At 37.1% G+C, this 22066-nt stretch overlaps 1 protein-coding gene across 1 annotated transcript in view; it reads left to right on the top strand.

The window, feature by feature from the left end:
- Positions 1–22066, top strand: part of LOC126827358 (sialin) — a 40197-nt gene that overhangs the window by 10553 nt on the left and 7578 nt on the right. Inside the window, exons 2-6 of the mRNA XM_050556653.2 lie at positions 12253–12391; positions 12912–13123; positions 13800–14033; positions 14647–14734; positions 20252–20347. Coding sequence (XP_050412610.2) covers positions 12265–12391; positions 12912–13123; positions 13800–14033; positions 14647–14734; positions 20252–20347 — 757 coding nt within the window. The 5' untranslated portion in view covers positions 12253–12264. The remainder of the gene's footprint in view (positions 1–12252; positions 12392–12911; positions 13124–13799; positions 14034–14646; positions 14735–20251; positions 20348–22066) is intronic.

Below are 22066 nucleotides of genomic sequence, written 5' to 3'. Positions count from 1 at the left end.
TGTCCAACCTCGTGGGTTTTCTCTGGATCCTCCGGTTTCCTCCCACTGCTAAAAAGACCCCTACGCGCAAGCGAATTATTGAAATAAAATTGAACCATATTGTGTTAGTCCCGAAATGACCGAGTTTGTGTCGAGTGGACGTTAAACCCCATCTCTCTCTCTCTCTCTCTCTTTAATTACATATTTTATTGACCCCCCACCCCCTAAAAAAAAAAAAAAAAAAAAAAAAAACAACAACAATATTTGCAAATAAGAAAACCCCGTTGTATGGGATGTCATCAGGGATTTGATTTGAATTCAATATCACCGAATCAGTTTCACATGTCAAGTGTATCAAATTTTTAATTTTCAATATTGATATCAATATTGGATCGCCATGACAACAATGTTCCGATGACACGATCATTAAATTTAAGAGTCATTAACACTCTCCTTATTATCATTGAAATTCCAAGCTATGCTAATATACTTTGAGTAAGATATATTTTCAACACTACTTTTACTCCCTAAGGACCACTAAAACATTTGTGCGACTAGTAAATAGAAAATTCAAACGTTCACATCATAATGAATTCAAATACAAAATTAATTTGTTACCGACTGGTGAAGATTTCAAAAGCGATAATATCTCTTTGGATCAAATTAAGCGTGTCTCTCTAATTCTGTGGCACCACGCAAGAACCTGATAAGCTACATGAACGTTCACATCATAATACATTCAAATACAAAATTAATGTGACAACGACCGGTGAAGATTTCAAAAGCGATAATATCTCTTTTAAATAAATTCAGCGTGTCACTCTAATTTTCCTTACACTTACAGAAAGTTGGACTCAACACGGCGAATGTGCACGCTTCAGTGGCTTGTCTCGAAGTGATTTCTGACTAACCACACAGTATGATAATACTCAGCGCTAGAGTCTAAGGGACTATAAATAGCCATCGCACATGCAATTCTCTACAAATCTATCAACTATTACAGCCGTAAAAAATCTATTGTTGACAATTCTGAATAGCAGTAATATTTAGCTTTTTGGTTATTACCGCAGCTTAAGAAATTACGCATCGTTTTATTTTTTAAATTGCTTTATCATTAACTGTACTAGGAGCAGCATCTTTTGGTTTAGTACAAATAATATCACTGAAACACTGAAGAACATGATACTAGCAGTAGTTTCATTTTACTTTTACAAGTAAGCTTTCTGTTATGTTTCGTAAAAATGTAGTTTTGATTATCCAAGCCTGTCAATCAGACGTGGAATGGTCGGTGGACTGGTTAAGCGAGACTAATTTCAAAACAAGGACAGGTAAACTATTTCTTTTACTCACAAGTGCCCGGATGTTATGGCCGACACTCGTAACCATCTTTCAGTGTATTATTTATGGATGGTTAAATGGCCATAGCTTATTAAGTACAACATGACCGTTTATTTAGTGACTATAAATGTGCGAAACTGTTTTAAGGCTTGGTATATATATAAATATTGTGGTGTAATTGACGAGATATTTATTTATGGTGGGTCACCCTATAATTGGGCATTTCGTAGTTTGTGTGAGATATATTGTATGGTAGCTGAAAGTTTCCATTTAGATCAAGAGTTCTCAACCTTTTTTGCCAACGGCACACCTTGGAACACATGAAAAAATAGTGGCACACCTGGCTAAATATAATATATGAAAAAATGTTTGAATTTTGCAAAATAAAAACATGACAAGTCAAAGACAGCATACAACCGTAGATATATACAGACTAGTTATAGACATATAGCATGACTCAAACTGAATAAAAAAAAAAAAACACAGCTATGAACTTACTTTATTGCAGTGTTTCGAATTTCATTAAGTCAAAGAGTTGGCTTCTTTAGTCAGAAATTTTATTAGTGTGCCGTTCACTTAGGATAATATCGCGGCATACCTGTTGCCGTGGCACACTGGTTGAAAATCACTGATTTAGATCGTCACTCTGGCTTAACGGCGACTCTCGCGTTGTATCTAGAAATGGACGCTGAGAAATCCATTTATACACACTTCATTGACAACAATTTTGTATTTCGCCATGGGCTTTGCGAAGGGAGAAAACTCTGTCTAAGAATGGAGTGTGGTTTAAGGCCCCCTTAATTCTTAGGTCAGAGATGTTTTCCAGAAAATTCCAGGATCACCAAGGGTTCTTTTACGTGAACTATAAACTTTTATGCCATCCGAACTACTAGACACAACCACCACTCCGGCCACGAGAATACCGGATTGAAAACCCGAAGGTTCTTCTAAGCTCACGACGAATCGAGGATCTGTATAATATATTATCTAAGAAAACACTGAAATTCTTCACCGATTTTCATGACAATATTAGGAATAGCTAGTATTGAGAAAAGATGGCTACTTTGAAGTTGGGTGTTTTCAGAAATGTATTTTCAGAGTTAATTGCTTCATGATTGTTGAAGGGTCCAACGCGTAGGCCTAATATAGAAGTAAAGATAATAAATAGCAACACCCTTTATTCATTCACTCACACAAACTAAGGTACACATCCTCACCTCCTATTATTATTAATCATCAAGTCAAGTATGCTAAAGTTGATCATTTATCGAATCGAGATATGATATCCCAGTATATAATTCTTAATTTATCTTTAAAGGGACTGTCCCTTATTTGAACAGAGTCTCAAAAATAAAAGTCTGAGTATGTATGAAATTTAAACGCCAGATAAATGGTGTATTGACCGTATCTCAAAATTCCAGCTCAAAATATTGAGTCGTTTGGACATGACCGTCAAAACTGCTTATCCGGACACGTAACCCTTTTAAGATTTCGGCTCAATTTTTTCGTTGGGAGACCTGCTAATCGATTCCCGTTCATTGAGAGGTCTATACAGTGAATGATCCAGATGCTGTACTTGATAATGAAAGGTAAATTTCACCTACACATTATTTTTATACAAAAAATGTCTGGTTTGATCTAGACACCGCATAATACAGCTTGGGACACCGGTCTCCATTTCCAGATGAAGACTGACGGGTTTCAGTTATTTGAAAACTTATCACAAATATTGAGTTAGTTGCTCGGTCCTTAGGTAGTGGATTTTAAGGGATTTTAAAACAAAATTAAACAGTTTTATTCTCTAAAAAATTATCGGGATTAGCTCTTTAAAAACTTCAAAAGAAGGGAGATAACCTTTGCATCCCAACCGGGATTTCAGGATGGATGCAGGCCACCATTAAATTTCACCATCGGTACAAATTGCAATTCTCTCCTTGTCTCTTTTCTCTCCCTTTGCATGCCCATTTTTGTTGATTTTTGGTATAGAATAGACGAAAAGGGTTCGAATTAACATTTTCTGCCAGGTTTGGGTAAATATTCATGATTTTGAGGCGGAAGGATAATGGTGTTATCAGGTTGGCTACAGTGATATGTACCACAGAGTTTTACTCTGTGTATGTACGGCAACTAGTTACATGTTTTTTGTATGCATCTTTAAGTTTGTGTATCTCAAAATTTTGGTGGCCAACCTCATACAAATTTTAGTGCAAAGACATGAGCATTTGTTCTCTGCCTTTAGTGAAACCCCATTTCTCTCTCTCTCTCTCTGGTCATTGTCCGTCGCACACAGTATGGTTGATATATATATATAAAAATGTATTTGGCACAACATAATAAATCAAATCATAAATTACTTTTCTTTAGATGTAACTTGGGAGCACCTTTCCTGATGGAAATGGAATGGATGTTGAATCCCGAAATAAAACAAAAAATCTCCGGAAATTTGTGCTAAACTAAGACACTTTTTGATCCAGTTCAAGATCTAATGATAAACAAGTACACTTACTACTCATCTGTTTTTAGGGGCGGAGTGATCTCGGACAGCCAAACTTGTTCCGAGGGCCCAGAAGGGCCAGGGGCCTATTGGCTCCGATTGGAAAAACATAATTTGACATATATTTTTTTCTCAAAATAATTAAAATTCATCTTCGTATCACCTGAAAAATATAATGGTCTTAATCCGAGGAGAAAATGACCTATGAGTGAGGTGCAAGAATAGTGAATGAACCATATCAAATATTCTTCATAGGGATGTAGGCAGTGGCGGAGGGCAAAGTCAGAGACGTGCTAGGGGGCTCCGAAGGAGGGTATAGGCAGATCAAACTTAGGGCACTTAAGAGGATGGAGGGGTAGCGCCAGGGAAGTTTTGGATTTCTGAAACATGCTAGAATTGATTTGACGTATATCTGAGCCATGACATACCATACACTGACAATTGGTTGAGGGATTAAGTCCTGAAGATCTGAATCTGTATTCAGTGAGTATTAGTTTAACAGTTTAAAATCATCTTACTGGTTGGTAGATTGCAAACTGTGTTCGGTGAGTACAAGTACATGTATAACAGTTTAAAATAAACTCAATTTAGTTAATAGATCCAGCTGTTTTTGATGAGTACTAGTATAACAGTTAAACAGGCATTGTGCAAGAGCTAAATCTGCCTATTGCAGGCCTGAAATGTTATATAAATTATTAATTAGACATTAATTAACTGATCCGTAAAAGTGGATAATCGAGACTTTATTTTATATTGTAACAGCGGTAGTAATGACAATCGAGGCTAAACTATAATGCATCGCCGATATCTAAGCTCAGATTCTCTTTTCATTATCTATTTTTAACTATTATAGCGTTAACTGTCAGCTCTTTATCTAATGTTACCTAATGCTGCTTATCTGATGTTACCTAATGCTGCCTTAACCAGAAGTGTTGACTGGTTCCTTGTCAAACAGAAGATGAAAGCAAACCAACAGCGAGGAGCGGTCGATGGTGCATACACGTACATTGAGTGCGATTGTTTTTTTTTTTATTAGTGTCACATGATCTGGTTAGAACAAGGGAAGGGCAACGGGAAAGAGGGCACAATATCGTCATTAGGACAATGGGAAGATGGTGACATTGACCAGGGAATTTCCATGAGTATTTGAAATAACTCGAATTTCGAGGGTACTTTTTCAATATGGAGGGCACTTTTTCAATACGGAGGGCACTTTTTCAAAAGAGAGGGCATTTTTTCAAAAGAGGGGGCACTTTTTCGGTAGGGCACACAGCCACCCCACCCCTATTCCCTGGTTTGAAATCTCATGGGATTCGAGCGTTATCAAACATTTCCGGTTACTTTTGTTTCTTGTGTTGATGAAGGCAGGATATGCTATTGCCTGCCCGCCCAGCACGCCTCTGTAAAAGAACACCAACTCAAAAGACCACCACTACCGTATACTGTTTTCAAATTGATCAAGTTGATAAACTCCCATAGTTTACATGCAAGAAACCTAAACTCGTCAAAATATATTTAACTTTATTGTATTTAAATACACAATGTCTTTAAAGTTAATTACCAGTTATTTGAGATAATCCGCAAATCAATATGACCCTATTGCCATATATTTCCTTATTGAAATATTTTCAGATTCCATTATTTTGAATAATAATAATCCGCAAATCAATACTATTATATTATGTTTCTTTATGAAATAAATAATGACAGAGTTGCCTATTTACACGATTTAAAATCAATAACTAATAACATAACTACAAGCTAACATAATATGGTATAATCTAAATCTTCAATTCAGGAAAAAATAAATTCTGGATAATAATATGCACATTTTTTTAATAATCTGCAGCAGATTGATGACATGATGGAGGATGTCTAAACTGTTGTTGTCTTTGAAGGTAACATAATGCTAAATATAAAATGATTCAGGGAGATGCTCGTCAAGGTCAAGAGATGTAAACAGGGGTAGGGCAAGGATCGTGGGTTAGGCTTAGGGCTCAGTCTAGGGTTAGGGCGCCTTAATATTAGATCTAACCCCCACTATAGTCCCCGTCTAGGAAATCATGCAAGGTCACCAGTTCGCGACAGTCAAGTGTTCTGTAAGACATATTTTAATAATTTGGGGCCCTTCTAATGATTTTAAAATCAGTTCATGGCGCCGTGTTCACTATGGTTTCGAGCTCCATTTGTAATGAACGAAGAAAAACATATCCCGTAAGACATTAAAAATGTCTGTTGCAAAAACGACACACTAATAATAATAATAATAACACAGTTCATCAAACCGATAACGATAGTATTGAAGTATATTAACATTAGGGCCAAATGAATATAACTTCTAATTAGGCGTTAGTGTCTCCTTTTGTAATCAGGAACTAATTAGGATATACTAAATCCTAATTAGGAGATAATAACTCAGTATTTTTGATCTAAATACCCGAATCATCTTGTGTAATACTCACATATATTCAGTAACTCACCTCACACATGGTGATCTGTCTTATACAGCACATAGCTCTTACACTGTTCACACTGTACACACCTTTCTCACACCACACACCTCACACCTCACCCACACTGCGTCACATCCTGCACACACTGATCACCTCTTTCATTGGATGGCCGAATGTCATTGAGTCAACTGGCATGGTTTCGATTCCTCGGTTGTACGTGACAAGGAGTAGAGCCGCATGTCCAACCTCGTGGGTTTTCTCCGGGTCTTCCGGTTTCCCCCCCACTGCTAAACCCCCTACGCGCAAGCGAATTAGTGAAATTAAATTGGACCATATGTTAGTCCCGAAATGATCTAGTTTGTATCGAGTGTACGTTAAACCACATTACCCCCCCCCCCCCCCCTCATACTGCACCCCTCTATCACACAGCGCACCCCACTCACACATGTTTGCTGAGAACAGATTTTATGCAGACGATGCTAAGTCCTAATTAGGAGCTATTTAGCCCTGATTGGGAGATATTATGTAATGATTACTATATCCTTTTTGGCCCCAGTACGCTTCCGTACGAATGTGATTAGTGTTGCACGCTGCGTAATTTCATAATAAATTAACCTTGGTCTATCAAATGTTTTACTATCTATTCAGATATGAAGATAACAATAGTATCTATACAATATACACTGTTATGATGTATTCACATTTTAAATTAACTGTGAAATATGCATTTGAAAAAGACATGAACCTGTTGGATCTTCTGTTGGATTTAATGGTCCTCAGCCCTCACTTATGAATGTTTCCGATAGTGTTCTGTGTTCGATATGATCAAAACCCGAGACCATCAGGGGCGTTCGATGACCGAATGGTTCGCACCGGCGCGCTGCATCATAAGGTCTGTCATTGAGTAAACTGGCTGGGGCGACAAGGAGTAGGGACACGTGTCCAACCTCGTAGGTTTTCTCCGGGTCCTCCGGTTTCCCCCCACTGCTAAAGACCCCTACGCGCAAGCGAATTATTGATATAAAAATGAACTATGTGTTAGTTCCGAAATGACCTAGTTTGTGTCGAGTGGACGTTAAACTCTCTCTCTCTCTCTCTCTCTCCGAGGCCAACAGTACTGACAGTGTACTGCACGTAGAACTACCCTTGACATTTCAAATTGACGGACTCGTTGAACATGTGACCATAGCAGTCTTTGTTCAAATATGACAACTCATAAAATTGAAGTTGTTCCTTAAGATTCCTGTAACCCCAACGTACTGCAATGGCAATTGAAATAGATATATTTCTGTTATAACCATATTGATTAATAATTTGTGAGATCTGTAGAGGCATATAAATTAATGTCCCGGGGGTGTTTTTCGTGGTTCTGAAGGGGCTTTGTGTAATGTCGAGACAAACTACCTTAACTCCAGATAGGTCGATTCTCTTCGATTTTTTGTTAATTAAGTGAGTCTAAAGGTATTTTAATATGATGTTGTGTAAAATCGAGTCCATGAATATTATTGGTAAAGCCGATAAAGACCCCACTAGGGCATTTGAAACCGGGACATACATAATGTCACTGTTTTAACCACGAGACTTCATAGTATTCCAGAATTAATTCGATTTTAGTGGCACCTCGATTTTTATCTTGTAGGCTATCATCAGATCAAAGTTCATATCACCATGCTATATCGATTACAATAAAGCATATGACAAATTTAATGATATATGTCGTGAGATAATATCGTTCACTAGAAATGAAATGAAATTGCAATGAGGAAAATTACATTTATTGTAACTAATTAAGCCCGATCAGTGGAATCATATGACTTTAACAGGAAGTGGATATTTTCCAATATGATCGATATAATTGTCAGATAAAGCGGGATATTGTAGATCTTAATTGTTTTATTTATATCACTTTAAGAGAACTATATTTGTGGCAAATTTGAACAACAAGTTTTAAATAACTTGTTACGATATATGTTTGTGTTTTTTACCATTTTAACAAGGGAACAAAATTAACAATAATTTTCATACTACGCAGAGAAACTAAACAGAGAGGACTATATATTTTGTGGTTTGCGATACATTTTGTGAATCATTCCAATAATTGAACAGCAATTTCTATATACATTGTTACGGACTGTGGTTTGTTACATTTTGCCGACATAATAGAATTAACAATAATTTGCATACGTCACCGAGGTGGCTGTTTGTGGTTTATGGGAAGTAACACAACAGGACTAAAACAGTTATATGGGAAAACAATCACTGGTTTTATTATATACAAGCACGACGTTTCGATAAGTCTCCTCTTATCGTTATCAAGCAAATACCATTTAGTAAACTGAGAGGTCAATATATGCCACTAAGGGATTAAAATAACACAACGTTTGCCGATAGAACAACAATAACGTATGTGTGGTAAAGAAAAGATAACTTTTACAATTAAATGGAGAAATAAATATAGCTAGAATAGGAAAGATCGGCTAGTTAGTGGTGAAATAAAGAAATCAAAAGTTCAAAGATCCTTAAAGAAAATCTAACAGCTAGTTAAATTTACAGGGTAAGTGCATGGCCAGGTCACTTGTTTATTTTATAACATCTCGATACAAAAGAACAGCAAACTTTGGTTAAGAAGAGACTAAGTGGGCTTAACCCTGTATGTATTTGTGTCCGGGTCACTTTTATGTGGTCACTGTACATGCTCTTTATGTGACAGTGGTGTGTCCTCCAACTCTCCAGGGTTTTAGTAGGTGCACCCCAATGTGGTTTGTAGCTTTGGAACGGCTGGGCAGCACTTGTCTTTTCAGATTCGCAGGCGCTGCTCCCTAAATATAAGAATGAATTGCCAGGCCCGTAACCAGAGCACATTTTTTTCTCCGACATTCATCGACATAACGTCGAACAAAAAAACGTGCGAAGCCACATAAATGAGGCTATTTTGGACCATTTTTGAGTTGATGTACTCATGGGCTGAAATAGCAGCAAAACGCGTTAGTGGCCGTCTAAATTGCATTAATTTTATGCCCCCTGACCCATACCCTTCGACTCCACGGGGTTCAGAGGAATCTAATAAATTAGCAATCCGTATTTTGAAAAGTGTACTTTGCATTTTTTTTTACAAAATGACATTAGTATTTCTAAACATTGAAAAATGTAATTTGTTCGTTTTATCTTCAGACTTTAGGCAGCGTTATCCTTCCAAATAACCCTCAAGATGATTGCATCTATAAATGAGCAGAAATTTTGTCGTAGAGCTTCCGACTTGATTAATTACTCGGTTAATCCCCCACACTTCACGCAATACTTCCTGAACACGCCCCGCATTAGGCATGCCTGACCTCCACAGCTCACACAGTTGTGAAAGTTTAGCCGAGTACCAGGTTTGGCTAGGTACTTTCGTATTTAACCACGCCCTAATGCTGACTAGAAGAACAAGATGTTCCTGACTGGCTGATGCCTGCAAATGAATACAATTGAACAAAAGCTATCCATCAAAAGTAGAGCATTGTCTAAATATTTTTGCTGACTGATTACTGTCTTTGATTGGGGGTCAGTATTATAGTAGGAATCGAATACATTTGAATGATTGATATAATTATTTATAAACGATAAACTAACGTAATAAACATGATTAATTTTCTCTTTATACTTTGCCTTGAAAGAAAATTAAATATTGGGGTCAAACTGCATTTTACTGATTATAACTGATATAAATAGAAGTGCATGTAGTACGTTTAGTTCGCCTGTATTTAAAGAGGCTTCTCTTGTGGGTAATTATATAATTTTCGATCTGCCGAGATTTAACTAAACAGTTACTTCAGGAGGTGTTCAGATTGGATTGTATTTCAAATTTGAGATCGGTCTTTCGCTGAGGCATTTGTTTTTTTAAGATTCATTACGACTCGTACACATTATAACTTGTTGTGGTTTTTAGGAGTTCAGTGGACCTTCGTGTGAAACAAATTTGAATTAGATTTTGAATTATCTTTGGAGACTATTAGGTTATTTTGGATGATATATTACAAATGATTCGTTACATGTATTTTGTTTGTTGAAAGTGATTATGTATTTTTAATACAGTTCAAAATAACACCAAAAAACACCAGGAAAATGTTTGAATTGTCAACTAGAGAGAGAGAGAAATGGGGTTTAACGTCCACTCGACACAAACTAGGTCATTTCGGGACTAACATATGGTTTAACTTTATTTCAACAATTCGCTTGCGCGTAGGGGTCTTTAGCAGTGGGAGGAAACCGGAGGACCCGGAGAAAACCCACGAGGTTGGACAGGCGATCCTACTCCTTGTCACGTAGAATTGTCAACTAACCGATAACCCATATGCACTACGACAATATAATCATCTATTGGTTTACTTACGTGATATCCCATTATCAACACAGAGATTCAACTAGGTCATATCAAAACTGTGCTGTGGTGTCCTATGCTAAATTTGTCGTGGACATTTCGTCTTTAGCAATGGACAGAAACTCAAAACCGCGACAATACAACCCCACTTGGGTGGGGAGACAACCATATATCTTTATTATCAGGTACGGGGAGCTAAATGATCAACAATGATTTCCCCATTGACTTAAATGTTAATTCTCGTCTCTTAGATCGGCTCTAACTTTTCCCAAATTTCCGTTGGGTAGGACGCTTTCTACCACAGATGGAGCAACAGTAAACATGCAATTTTCCGCCCTACATTTCAACCTAACAAACCTCTTAACTCTTGTATCGTTCCCCTCAAAATCATGAATATTCACCAAAACCTGGCAGAAAATGTATATTCAGACCCTTTTCTTCAATTATACACCAAAAAGTCAACAAAGATCGACATGCAAAAAGGGGGGGGGGGAGAAGGAGAGCGCGGATATTAAACCATGGACCCCCACCTCCGTAAAACTGGAATATACCCACCTTAAGTTTTATTTATCATTCCATAATATATTCCACACCTGAGATCACATGTTAACTTAATCATTTGCTTAATCACTCTGACTTCCAATTTATTTTCTTTATGATATCAAGAAATATAAGAAAGATACCACGTCATCTTAAATGTTCACAATGTTTTGCTGTTCATGGGGCATTGTATGTATTTTGATAAATAGCTGAATTTGGAGAAAGTTTTAATGCGTATTTGCGATGAAATGCCTAAATGTGCAGAAAAAAAGATTGGGGTAAAGAAAAGTGATATTTTAGAATCCGCCACAGTTTTGAATCCTTTTATATGTATACATGTTGTAAACGTTATACTCAGTGGAGTAACAATGTGTGAATTTGCATTTTTCGGAAAATATACTCTCATGGCTTAATCCATGCAAATATGTATTCATATTGCATATTAAATATTTGATTAAGAAAACAAAATCAAACAACACACGCTTAGATAAACTACCAGCTTGGTTACAGTCTTGTTTAAAACACTACATCAATTTTGTCCACGGCCAATAAAGATGGCGGCCATCTTATCACATTGGTAGTTACATACATCTGTCATATCTTTGTAAATAACGAAGACAACTGAATCAATTTTGGACGGATCGATATTCCTATTAGAGACTCAACGTTAAAGATGCATTATGTAAGATTTACACAAAGCGTTGGATGTTCATACTTTAATAGATCAAAAACAGACACTGAAAAATAAATATATTGAAAACTTCATTCAAATTATTTTTTCTGAGTGAAGTTATGAGTGTTTAAAGGTTAGCGTAGATTGTTCATTAACGTAGCATCGGTTCTTGACAACCAGACTAAGTCCCGATTATCTATTTTATCATTAAATTTTTAAATGTCGCGGGTGTTCTAATCCATTTAAACTTTTATCATTCTATGTCCTAGAGAGTTGATTATAGGCTTGTCCTGTGAAAAAAAATGCTTAAATAATAGTTAATAGTAGTTTATATAACATTTGAAGTCAAAATAAAGACATGTAAGAGGCATACATTAGAATTTTAACCGACGGAGTCTTGTCTATTTAATTCCAGTAAGACGTAACAATGTGTCAATTGTTAGAAGATGAGAAAAAGCCGTTGATGCCGAAGCGTCTTAGAGCACCAGTATATGATGACAATACATACGAAGACAGTCTTGGTTACCCACAAGAGGATGGCAGGACGAGACGAGGTAATATAATATACATAGTTTATATTGGCCATCTGTACGACGAGGTTAGTCTGGAAATATTGAGGGCGGGTCGGGTTGTTCGGGGAAAGTATGGTAAGTTGTCGGAAGTGGGTGTGGCTCATTGTATGGGATATAAGGATATTAATTGTTAATCTCGGACTAATATTATGTTCATAATCTACTTGAATCAAAGTTTGCTAGTTCCTGCACGAGACTCTTAATTTCTCCTAAATTATGCAATCGGATGCAATCTGTTTCACAGGGAATAACGAGTCTCCTCTAATATCTCTGTAAAAGATGACTGCCTTTAACACGAGCCGTCACAGCACGCGGCGTTAATCATTGTCTGAAAGGCGCGTGCATTGTTTACATAAGACGTTACTGCTTCGGGCAGAATGCTGCCTTTTAGTCATTTTAATAGTAATAATACCAATTTAAAGTACGCATGCTGGTTGTTTTACACCAAGGGACCTGCCCGGATTAATAGCAATTTACTGGTTATGTCATTGATTTATTTCAGGACGACGCTCGAGTTGCTGTCCCTGTATTTCAGCAAGAATCGTGCTAGCATTGTTATCCTCCGCTGGGTTTCTCATCATCTTCAGTTTACGATCAAATTTAAGCGTTGCAATGGTGGCCATGGTATATGCTAATGTATCTGATAAGAACGTCAACCAGAGTTTGGAATGTATGCCTAAATATGGCAACCATACACCTATGGTACCGCTAACTGTGAGTTAAAAGTTCTGTTTTTATCAAATGGCTTCCACTTAAAGATACATTATGGGAGATTAGATAAAGAGCTGGTAGTTCTCACTATAATAGTTAAATACTAGATAATGTAAAGAGAATTTGCTGAAAATTTCAGTCAAATTGATCCACTCTGAATCGAGAATTTAGGGATTGAATTTTTGGCCTAGCCTCGATCATCATTACAAAGTCGGTACGATAGAAAACATAGTCTCGATTATTTTTGGTTTAATCAGGAATGAACGTTGAGCAGCAGATCGGATTACAATCCAGTAAATATTACAGGCTAGCGATGATGTCAAGAGTTGATTATGGTATGGATTAGTTAATTAATGTCTAATTAATAATTTAGATAACATCTAAGGCCTAAAGAAAGACCTGCAATTGGCAAATTTAGCTCTTGCATAATGTATGTTTAATATGTGCAATCATTTTAATGCTTTTTCTGTGACCATTTTACGCTTGTTCTGTTATATATAGTCATTTTACGTATGCCCTGAAAAGATGCTTATAGTACTGCAAGATTGTTGGATATGTTTAGTCTAATTAAAATTCTACCAATAGTTCGTTTATCTTTTGTTTAGAAATGGACCGAAAATTACGTTTTGATTAGATTGTTACGTTATATTTACAAAAATCGCCAATCCTTTCATTTCAGGAAGGAGAATTTCAATGGAATGGACAAATTCAAGGAATTATTCTTGGATCATTTTATTATGGATACTGCTTAACACAAATTCCTGGTGGCTGGTTAGCTCAATATTTTGGCGGGAAACGGTTAATTGGGGGAGCCATATTGGTGACGTCTTTATTGAGTCTGTTGTCTCCTATAGCCGCCAGGTTCAATTGGTGGATGTTGGTCGGGGTTCGATTTTTGGAGGGAGCTACACAGGTAGGCCTATCTATAAGCTTAAGCTATGAGAACAATATTTTCTCGTTGGGATGTGAAATTTACAATATAGGCCTAAATGTCAAATCTGTAGTTGGAATTGGATTGATAAAAGTCGTGCAATGGCAAAGCAGAAAATCGAAATAAGGTATCGAAAGCAAATGTTCGAAATCCTAATGAGCACATCAGATGCAAACGTTTAATAATTAGTAATTGTTATTGATACGAAATGTTTAAAGGAACAAAATCTCAAAATATGAGCTCAATTTGGTTGATCGGGTGTTGCAATGGGAATGGTAGAGGCTGTTATAGGACATTATGTTTTTGTTATAATACGCTCGTATATATTTGAATGTAGGAAGATACACATTAGTTATTTTAAAGGAACACACATATTTAATAAAGTAAATAGCAATTCTATTATGTCGGGTATTTTAATGTAGGAAGATACACATCTAGCAAAGTATATAGCAGTACTATCATGTCGGTTATCTTAGTGTAGAAAGACACAGTTAACAATGAAAACTAAAAATACATTATTTATTTTTCTCACTCGTCTAATTGTAAGGGATCGCCTCCCTTTGACAATATTATTAGATTTTTTTTATTTTAACAGGGTGTCATTTATCCAGCTATGCATTCTATGTGGGGAAGATGGGCGCCAAAATCTGAGAGGAGTAGATTAGTCACCATAACATATTCAGGTAATTTATATATATATATATATATATTATCTTTACAAAGATCACAAGATTGCGTATTTCATCTTCCTATGACCTCTATTCGGGAGATCATGTACTGAAGTGAAAAATGTCTTATATTGAAGTAAAATGTCATTGGGTTTTTCTTGGTTCCGTTTTGGCATGGTTAAAACGAGTTGTATTGAAGAAAATAAATGAGGGCCCATGGAAACATGTTGGCAGTTTACATTTTACATTTTACCGGGTGATTTCACAGTTCCAAAGAGAAAACGCAGAAAAGCCGCTGTTTAAACAGTGTCTAAAATAATCGGTGATTAGGTCTAATCAGTAAGCTAAATTAGAGATTAGTTGTTGACTAAGTTTGGCATTCTCAAAAGTCAGATTAACTAATCTTAGACTAGAAATTCTCTTCATCAACAATTAAAATTAAGTTTTAAAATTTGATTGTAAATCACCGATTCCATATAATCATTGATTAAAGAGTTTATGTTTATCATGGATGAAAGGGGCCAGTTACAGGAAGTAGATTACAAAAACATATGTTTGAGAAGAGTGTTTCCCACCCTGGGGGTCAAAGTGATCAGTAGGAGGTTAGGAGGGAGAAAAGGCGGGTCCGTGAAAAAAGATATCCAAGTAAATTAGAGTATGAAATTTTTGGTATTGTATTGGGACAGTGAATCTCAGTAGTTGTTATCCGTCACATTTCTCACAAGCGACCCAGTTGAGTTCACAATGGGGAGGTGCGGAGGTGTAATTGTCTTCACTACAATAGAAAATTCTCTCGGATTAACATCCGAATTAATCATTATTTGTCAATTTTGTATTTACTTTGTCTCAAAATTTCAGTTCGAAATATTGAGTCGTTTGGACGTCAACGCCAAAACCGCCTATCCGGTTACGTAACCCTTTTAAGATTTCGATTCAATTTTTTAGTTGGGTGACCTGATAATCTATTGCCGTTCTTTTAGAGGTCTATATACAGTGCATGACACATGTGCTGTACTTGATAACGAAAGGTCAATTTCACCAACACGTTATTTTATAAAATAAAAGCCTGGTTTTATCCAAACTCCGTATAATACAACTTGGGACGCCGATCTCCATTTCCAGATGAAGACTGACGGGTTTAAGTTGTTTGAAAACGTATCAGGTATATTGAGTAAGTTGCCCGGCCCTTAGGTAGAATTTTAAGGGCGTTTAACACAAAATTAAGCAGTTTTATTCTTCAAAATATAATCGAGTTTGGCCTTTAAATTAGACTCCAGACGTAGACCGGTCACCTGGAAGATGAAAATGTAATTATCATTTTTAATAACGTTGTTCGCATATATGATATGTCATGATATAACATAAAATGTGTCTCTTTCATGTTTTGATGGAATTTAATTAGCCGTTTAGATACTGCTTTTGAAATTTTTATGCATCCAACTGAGTGCCAATTTAATAAAATTTCAATAGATATATTAAATATAATGTCGTTTATTATTAAAAACATGAACAGTGTATATTTGTAATTATCAAGCTTCAAAGACCTAAAATACAATTATTTAGTTGGCTCCGCTTGGAGCTTGGCTGTTTTTTTTATTTCTTACATCTCTTTGATGGACATATTGTGTGAACATATGAAACTGAAACAAAGAATGTAACAACAACATCGCCTTGTGTTTTTTCTCTACACAATTCACGTTGTAAATCTTGATTCCAGTCATGCAGCAAAAGACCAAGTATACGGCAAGGTGGTAATAAAGAAAGGTCTGCTACTTTTTCACCCAGAAAATCTTTTTTCTAGCGTCATCTACTGATGTAAGTCGCCTTTTGCGATATTTTCTACCTTTGTCGTCTCATTATCGATCCAAATTTGTATATTTTGATCATGGTTTGCGAAGAGAATGATTGGGATGTCTATTTCGCCCGAGCAAGATAGCAAAATACAATTTATTCAGCACCTCCATTATTTTGCAATGCGAAGTGGAGTAGGTAAGATATTTTGGTGTCCTCGTGGTTGGTTGTCAGTTCTAGGATATTCTCGACACTTTCAATACTAATCTTGATATTTTTTGATCCAATCAAGATTAGTATTGAAAGTGTCGAGAATATCTCGGCCTACGGTACATACTTTTAGTGGTAATGACTATCTGTCTTTCTTTTTCAAGATAATCCCAACTTTCTAACAATTTTTAAAGAGCTGGGATAGACAAATGATGTTTCTGATAAAAATTGTTTGTACCTTGTACGGCGAAAACCGATGACACTAGAAGAAAGATCTTCTGAGGGAATTTTAATTGTGATGAAAAATAACAAACTTTTTTTCTTTATTACTATCTTGCCTGAGTAGTCTTTTGCTGCACATTAAACGCAATAATTATGTTGCAACAATATGGAGACAGGCTGCAAAACCAATGATCGAACAAAATGACCCTGCGATACAAGGCTGGAATGAAGATTTACAATGTGAATGGGTATCTGAAGCATATCCAAAGGATATATGCGAACCGTTGATCAGCCATCAAGAAGATATCTACCTTGCTCATATAAGAATAAACTAATATCTATCTAAACATGTGTTTTTTATGTACATTTCCAGATCTCTCGAAAAGTACCATTATAATTTAATATTTTGAATGACGATATTGGTACTGAACGAAAAACTTGAGAAAACACTTTTCAGGTCAATTTTGAACCAAGTGGTTTCTGTTCCCCAAAATACATCCCCCCATACAATGGTAATCTTATACACATATTTAGAGATGTGCCGTGGAATTAAGAATTAAAAAGTAATGATTTTACCAAGCTCTAAGAAAATCATCATTTAAATCAACAACTCATTTCCCGACAGTTTTACATCCCCCCCCCCCCTCCACACACGCACACCACAAATCAAACAGTTGTCCAGGGGCATCATAAACACTTATTTTATTGATATATAAAACGGTCATCATTTATGTCAACATAATAACACCTTCCCCTCCCCTCCACACACGCACACCTACACCTGTTACCCCCACCCCACCTTCCCACAAATCAAAACAGTTGCCCAGGGGCATCATAAACACTTATTTAAAGATGGGCAGACCTAGAAATTTGTGTTTTATTAAAATATTATGTCAACATAATGACATCCCCCCACCCCCATTGTAGACATTGACCCCCCTATATATCGAAAACGCCCCTCAAACGCCTGATCACCACCCAGATTCAGAATCTACACAAAAAAACTGGTCTAGAAAAACTTGATCTCATAAATTCACAGCTCGGGTGGCGATTCCCCCCCCCCCCTTCAGCCACCGGACTATCCTTTACGGCTCGAAAACGGGTGAAAGGGCGTAAATTGAAATTATATATAATTATAGACAGACAGCGTAAGTTGAGTATGCGAAGCGGGTGTGCGAATTATGGTGAAAGGGAAATATTATGGTGTTAAAAATAAATAAGGGGAGCTAAGTGAGTATGACGCTAGCTCGCTAACCTGGAGATCTCGTATTCGCTCGCGTTATTGGCCAAGAAGGTTCATCTGGATTTTCCTGCCTGATTGGTAACCCTTTGTGGCAGTGGTGCAGGACGGAAGGTGCGAAGGAACCCCTTACAGTCGAATTCGAAATAAGAGTAGTCCGTATTATAGTGTTGATGCTTTGATAAAATAATTCGATGGCAAACTATATTAGTCCAGTAGATGCAGATAAGAAGGACGTTAAACCCCATTTCATTTCATTTTGAAATAAAAGTCGTTTCATGCTTATATTAATTGGTTCATAACTGCATAGCTGAATGCATAATAATGGCATATCCAAGCACTTAATCCTTCCTTCAACTACCCCCCTGAGATGACTAATATTTGGGTTGACTTAGTCAACGATTAAGTTCAAGCCAACGCCCCAGAATATCACATTTTATGGTATTCTCGAACAATGTTTAACTCAATGATTAGGCTAATCAAAGTTTATAATAATCTTAGTTTAAAATTTAGTCAGCTTTTTAGAATATGACTGGTCCGAAAATCGGAGATTAAATCTATGAGTACATTAAAGGGCCAATCCCGATAATATTTTGGAGAATAAAACTGCTTAATTTTGTGTTAAAATCCCATAAAATCCTCTACCTTAGAGCCGAGCAACTAACTCGATATATGTGATACCTTTTCATGCAACTTAAACCCGTCAATATTCATCCCGGAAATGAAAACCAGTGGTCCCAAGCTGTATTATGAGGTGTCTGGATAAAACCAAGACTTTTATTTTATAAAAAAAATAATGTGTCAGTGAAATCTATCTTTCGTTATAAAGTATAGCACATGGGTCATCCACTGTATGAACCTCAAAATGAACGGTAATTGATTATTAGGTCTCCCATTGAAAAATTGACCCGTAATCTTAAAAAGGTTACGTGTCCGGATAAGCAGTTTTGAAGTTCACGTCCAAACGACTCAATATTTTGAGCTAAAATGTTGAGACGGGGGTAAATACAACATTCCTCTCTATTTTGGCGTTTAAATTTCAAACGTACTCTGACTTATATTTTTGAGACTCAGTTCAAATCGGGATAGTCCCTTTAAGGGCATGAAAACATCAAATGAATAAATCATATTATTCTGGATTAATAAAAGACCTAATATTATAGTCGTAGTAAATATAGCTATTAGAATAGATTTCCAAGATCTGTGTATCTAGACATGATTAGGTTTGTGATCCTTATACTGTAAGTCTTTCTGAACAAAATATGCTGTCCAGTATGACGGAAATCAGTATCACGTAAACTGAAATTAGCAGGGCATAACCACATTTGAATTAGGAATGAAATGAAATGAAATGTGGTTTAGCGCCCTACTGTTCTGCTCCGAACTGGGCTAATGAAAGACGAACATACGCCATACAGAGTGTTATGAAGGAATTTTTTCCCCTGGCAGCGGCACTATGGCCTACTCTTATATCGAATTCCAACTGCCAAGGGATCTTTTACGTGTACGCCAATGTATACGCGCGTCCTCGTTTTTTTTTTTATCTCAACCGAACGACTAGACAGCTGTCCTTATCAGACCATCCGTCCTGCACCACTGACAAGGGGACAACACGTCTGAAAATCTCGCTCAATGAACTTCTTCGGCCAATGCAGGGATCGAACACGATTTGAATTAGATGGGCAACATTTGGCATAATAAAAACGGGTACTGGAAGTTCACTCATCGACAGATTTGTCTCAAAATGTTCATAAAGATATTCTATGTAAATGTATAGATAAATCATTGCAAATTGAAAATTACTTTTGAACGAACCGGTAAAAATCCATAAGGCGTTAATTCTTTGTCGGGATGAAACCGGAGGATCCGGAGAAAACCCACGAGGTTGGACAGGCAACCCGACTCCTTGTCACGTACAACCGGGGATTCGAAACCACGCCAGTTGACTCAATGACAGGCCTTATGATGCCCCCGCCCTCTCTCTCTCTCTCTCTCTCTCTCTCTGCGCTTCACTGGGAGGTCATTCACATACTATTTAACACACTTGTCATAAGCTAATCTAATTTTAGGATCTGGATCAGGAACAACTGTGGGACTCATTGTTTCAGGATATATTTGTCAGAGTCAATATATTGGTGGTTGGCCATCATGTTTCTATCTATTTGGTGAGTAACGGGCTTTGTTAAATTTGATATTTGCATGAAATTGAATATCAATGATATTACACCTATTAGCAGTGAGCACCCAATCTATTTATATGATTGCACTCAGATTATTATCGTCTTGGCCATGGCTTCCATTTATTAAACTTTTCTCATATTGCATCTATTATATACTCTTCAAAAAAAAGTAGGGGATATGCAGAAACAATACAAAACTGCGGAAATGCACTGCTGTTTTTATTAGAGGTAACCAGTTTATGTAATAACAGGCCAATTGCCTACACATGAACATAAACAGTTCATATGGGCGGCTTATCTGACGGCCCCATTTCACTCGCAAAGAGATACGCTGTCAAAAGTGAAAATGGACGTTTTTGATTTTTGTCTTAATAATGAGTAATTGCTCCATCAATTGCTTCAGCAATTCACCATGGCATGCTCCTAATCAACCGTCCAATCACGATTTGGGGCAATCTGACCAACTGCTCTTGCAGTGCCACGGCCAATTCTTGCAGTGTTGTCGGTTGACGTTGACGTCGACGAACACGTCTCCCGATTATGCCCCAGACATGCTCTATAGGGGAAAGGTCCGGACTCATGGCTGGTCAAGGCATATGGACAATATTGTGACGCTGGAGTTAGTCATTCGCGAAACGAGCGCGGTGGGAACGAACATTATCATTTTGAAAGATGAAACGTCGACCTGCACGTTGAGCAAAGGGCAGAACTATCCTTGAACAATATGCAAGTCCGTTCTGCCAGTCATGGTGATTCCTCCCCACGCCATAAAAGATCCACGCCCGAATCTGTCATGCTGTCTGACGTTAAAGGAGCTAAATCGCTAATATTTTGGATCTAGAAATTGACACAAATGGGTCGCAACGCATATAATAATGTAATGTGAATGTATATAAACTGATTTGCATTCATTCGTTTCTGTTTTTACTGTAATTTCTAATCAGTTTCAATCGAATGGCAATTTCTAGCGCCTTGTTATTCCACTCTATACCGATAGTATTTATTGCGCATGCTCTCCAGATAAGAATATGGCGTCACAGATTGACATGACTTGTGGAATATATCTAGCCTGTTTCTACGAGTCCCTTGTTAAAAATGGCGCCGAAATGCACCATGGTACACGATTCGTGTACCAACGGTAAAATGTTTATTTTGTCGTAATTATTGAATATCAGAAGCCCATCTTTTCCCCATAAGGTCACAACATCAATGTTGATGTTAATTGACAAATAATTCGTGTTTTCAATGTCGAAGATTTTGGATGATATTGAGTTAGAGACTTAGCTACTTTAACGTTAGCATGGCGCTCAGTTACACGCCTCGAAACGCGAGCACGCCTATCGGTGAAATCCAGAGTAAATCTGGACTCATCTGAGAACATTACACGCGCCCATCGACGATTACCCCAATTTCTACCCTGCCTACACCATTGACGCCTGTTTGCCATGTGCTGGCGAGTTAATGGGGACACAACACGCGGTCGTCGCGCATGCAAATGGGCTGCATGTAGCTGATTTCTAATCGTTTCGGGTGTAACTCGAATTCCTGTAACTTGGTACAAGTTTACAGAAAGCTGATTGGCCGTTTATCCTGGATTTCGCAGGACCTGTGTACGAATGTATCGATCCTGGGCTTGTGTAGTGGCTCTAGGACGACCTGAACGAGGTCTATCATCAGCATTGTGTGTTTGTTGATACCGGTTCC

Source organism: Patella vulgata, chromosome 1 (genome assembly GCF_932274485.2).
Source record: "Patella vulgata chromosome 1, xgPatVulg1.2, whole genome shotgun sequence".
NCBI lineage: Eukaryota > Metazoa > Mollusca > Gastropoda > Patellidae > Patella > Patella vulgata.
The sequence above is the reverse complement of the archived record's forward strand: the minus strand, read 5'-3'. Positions and strand labels throughout refer to the sequence as shown.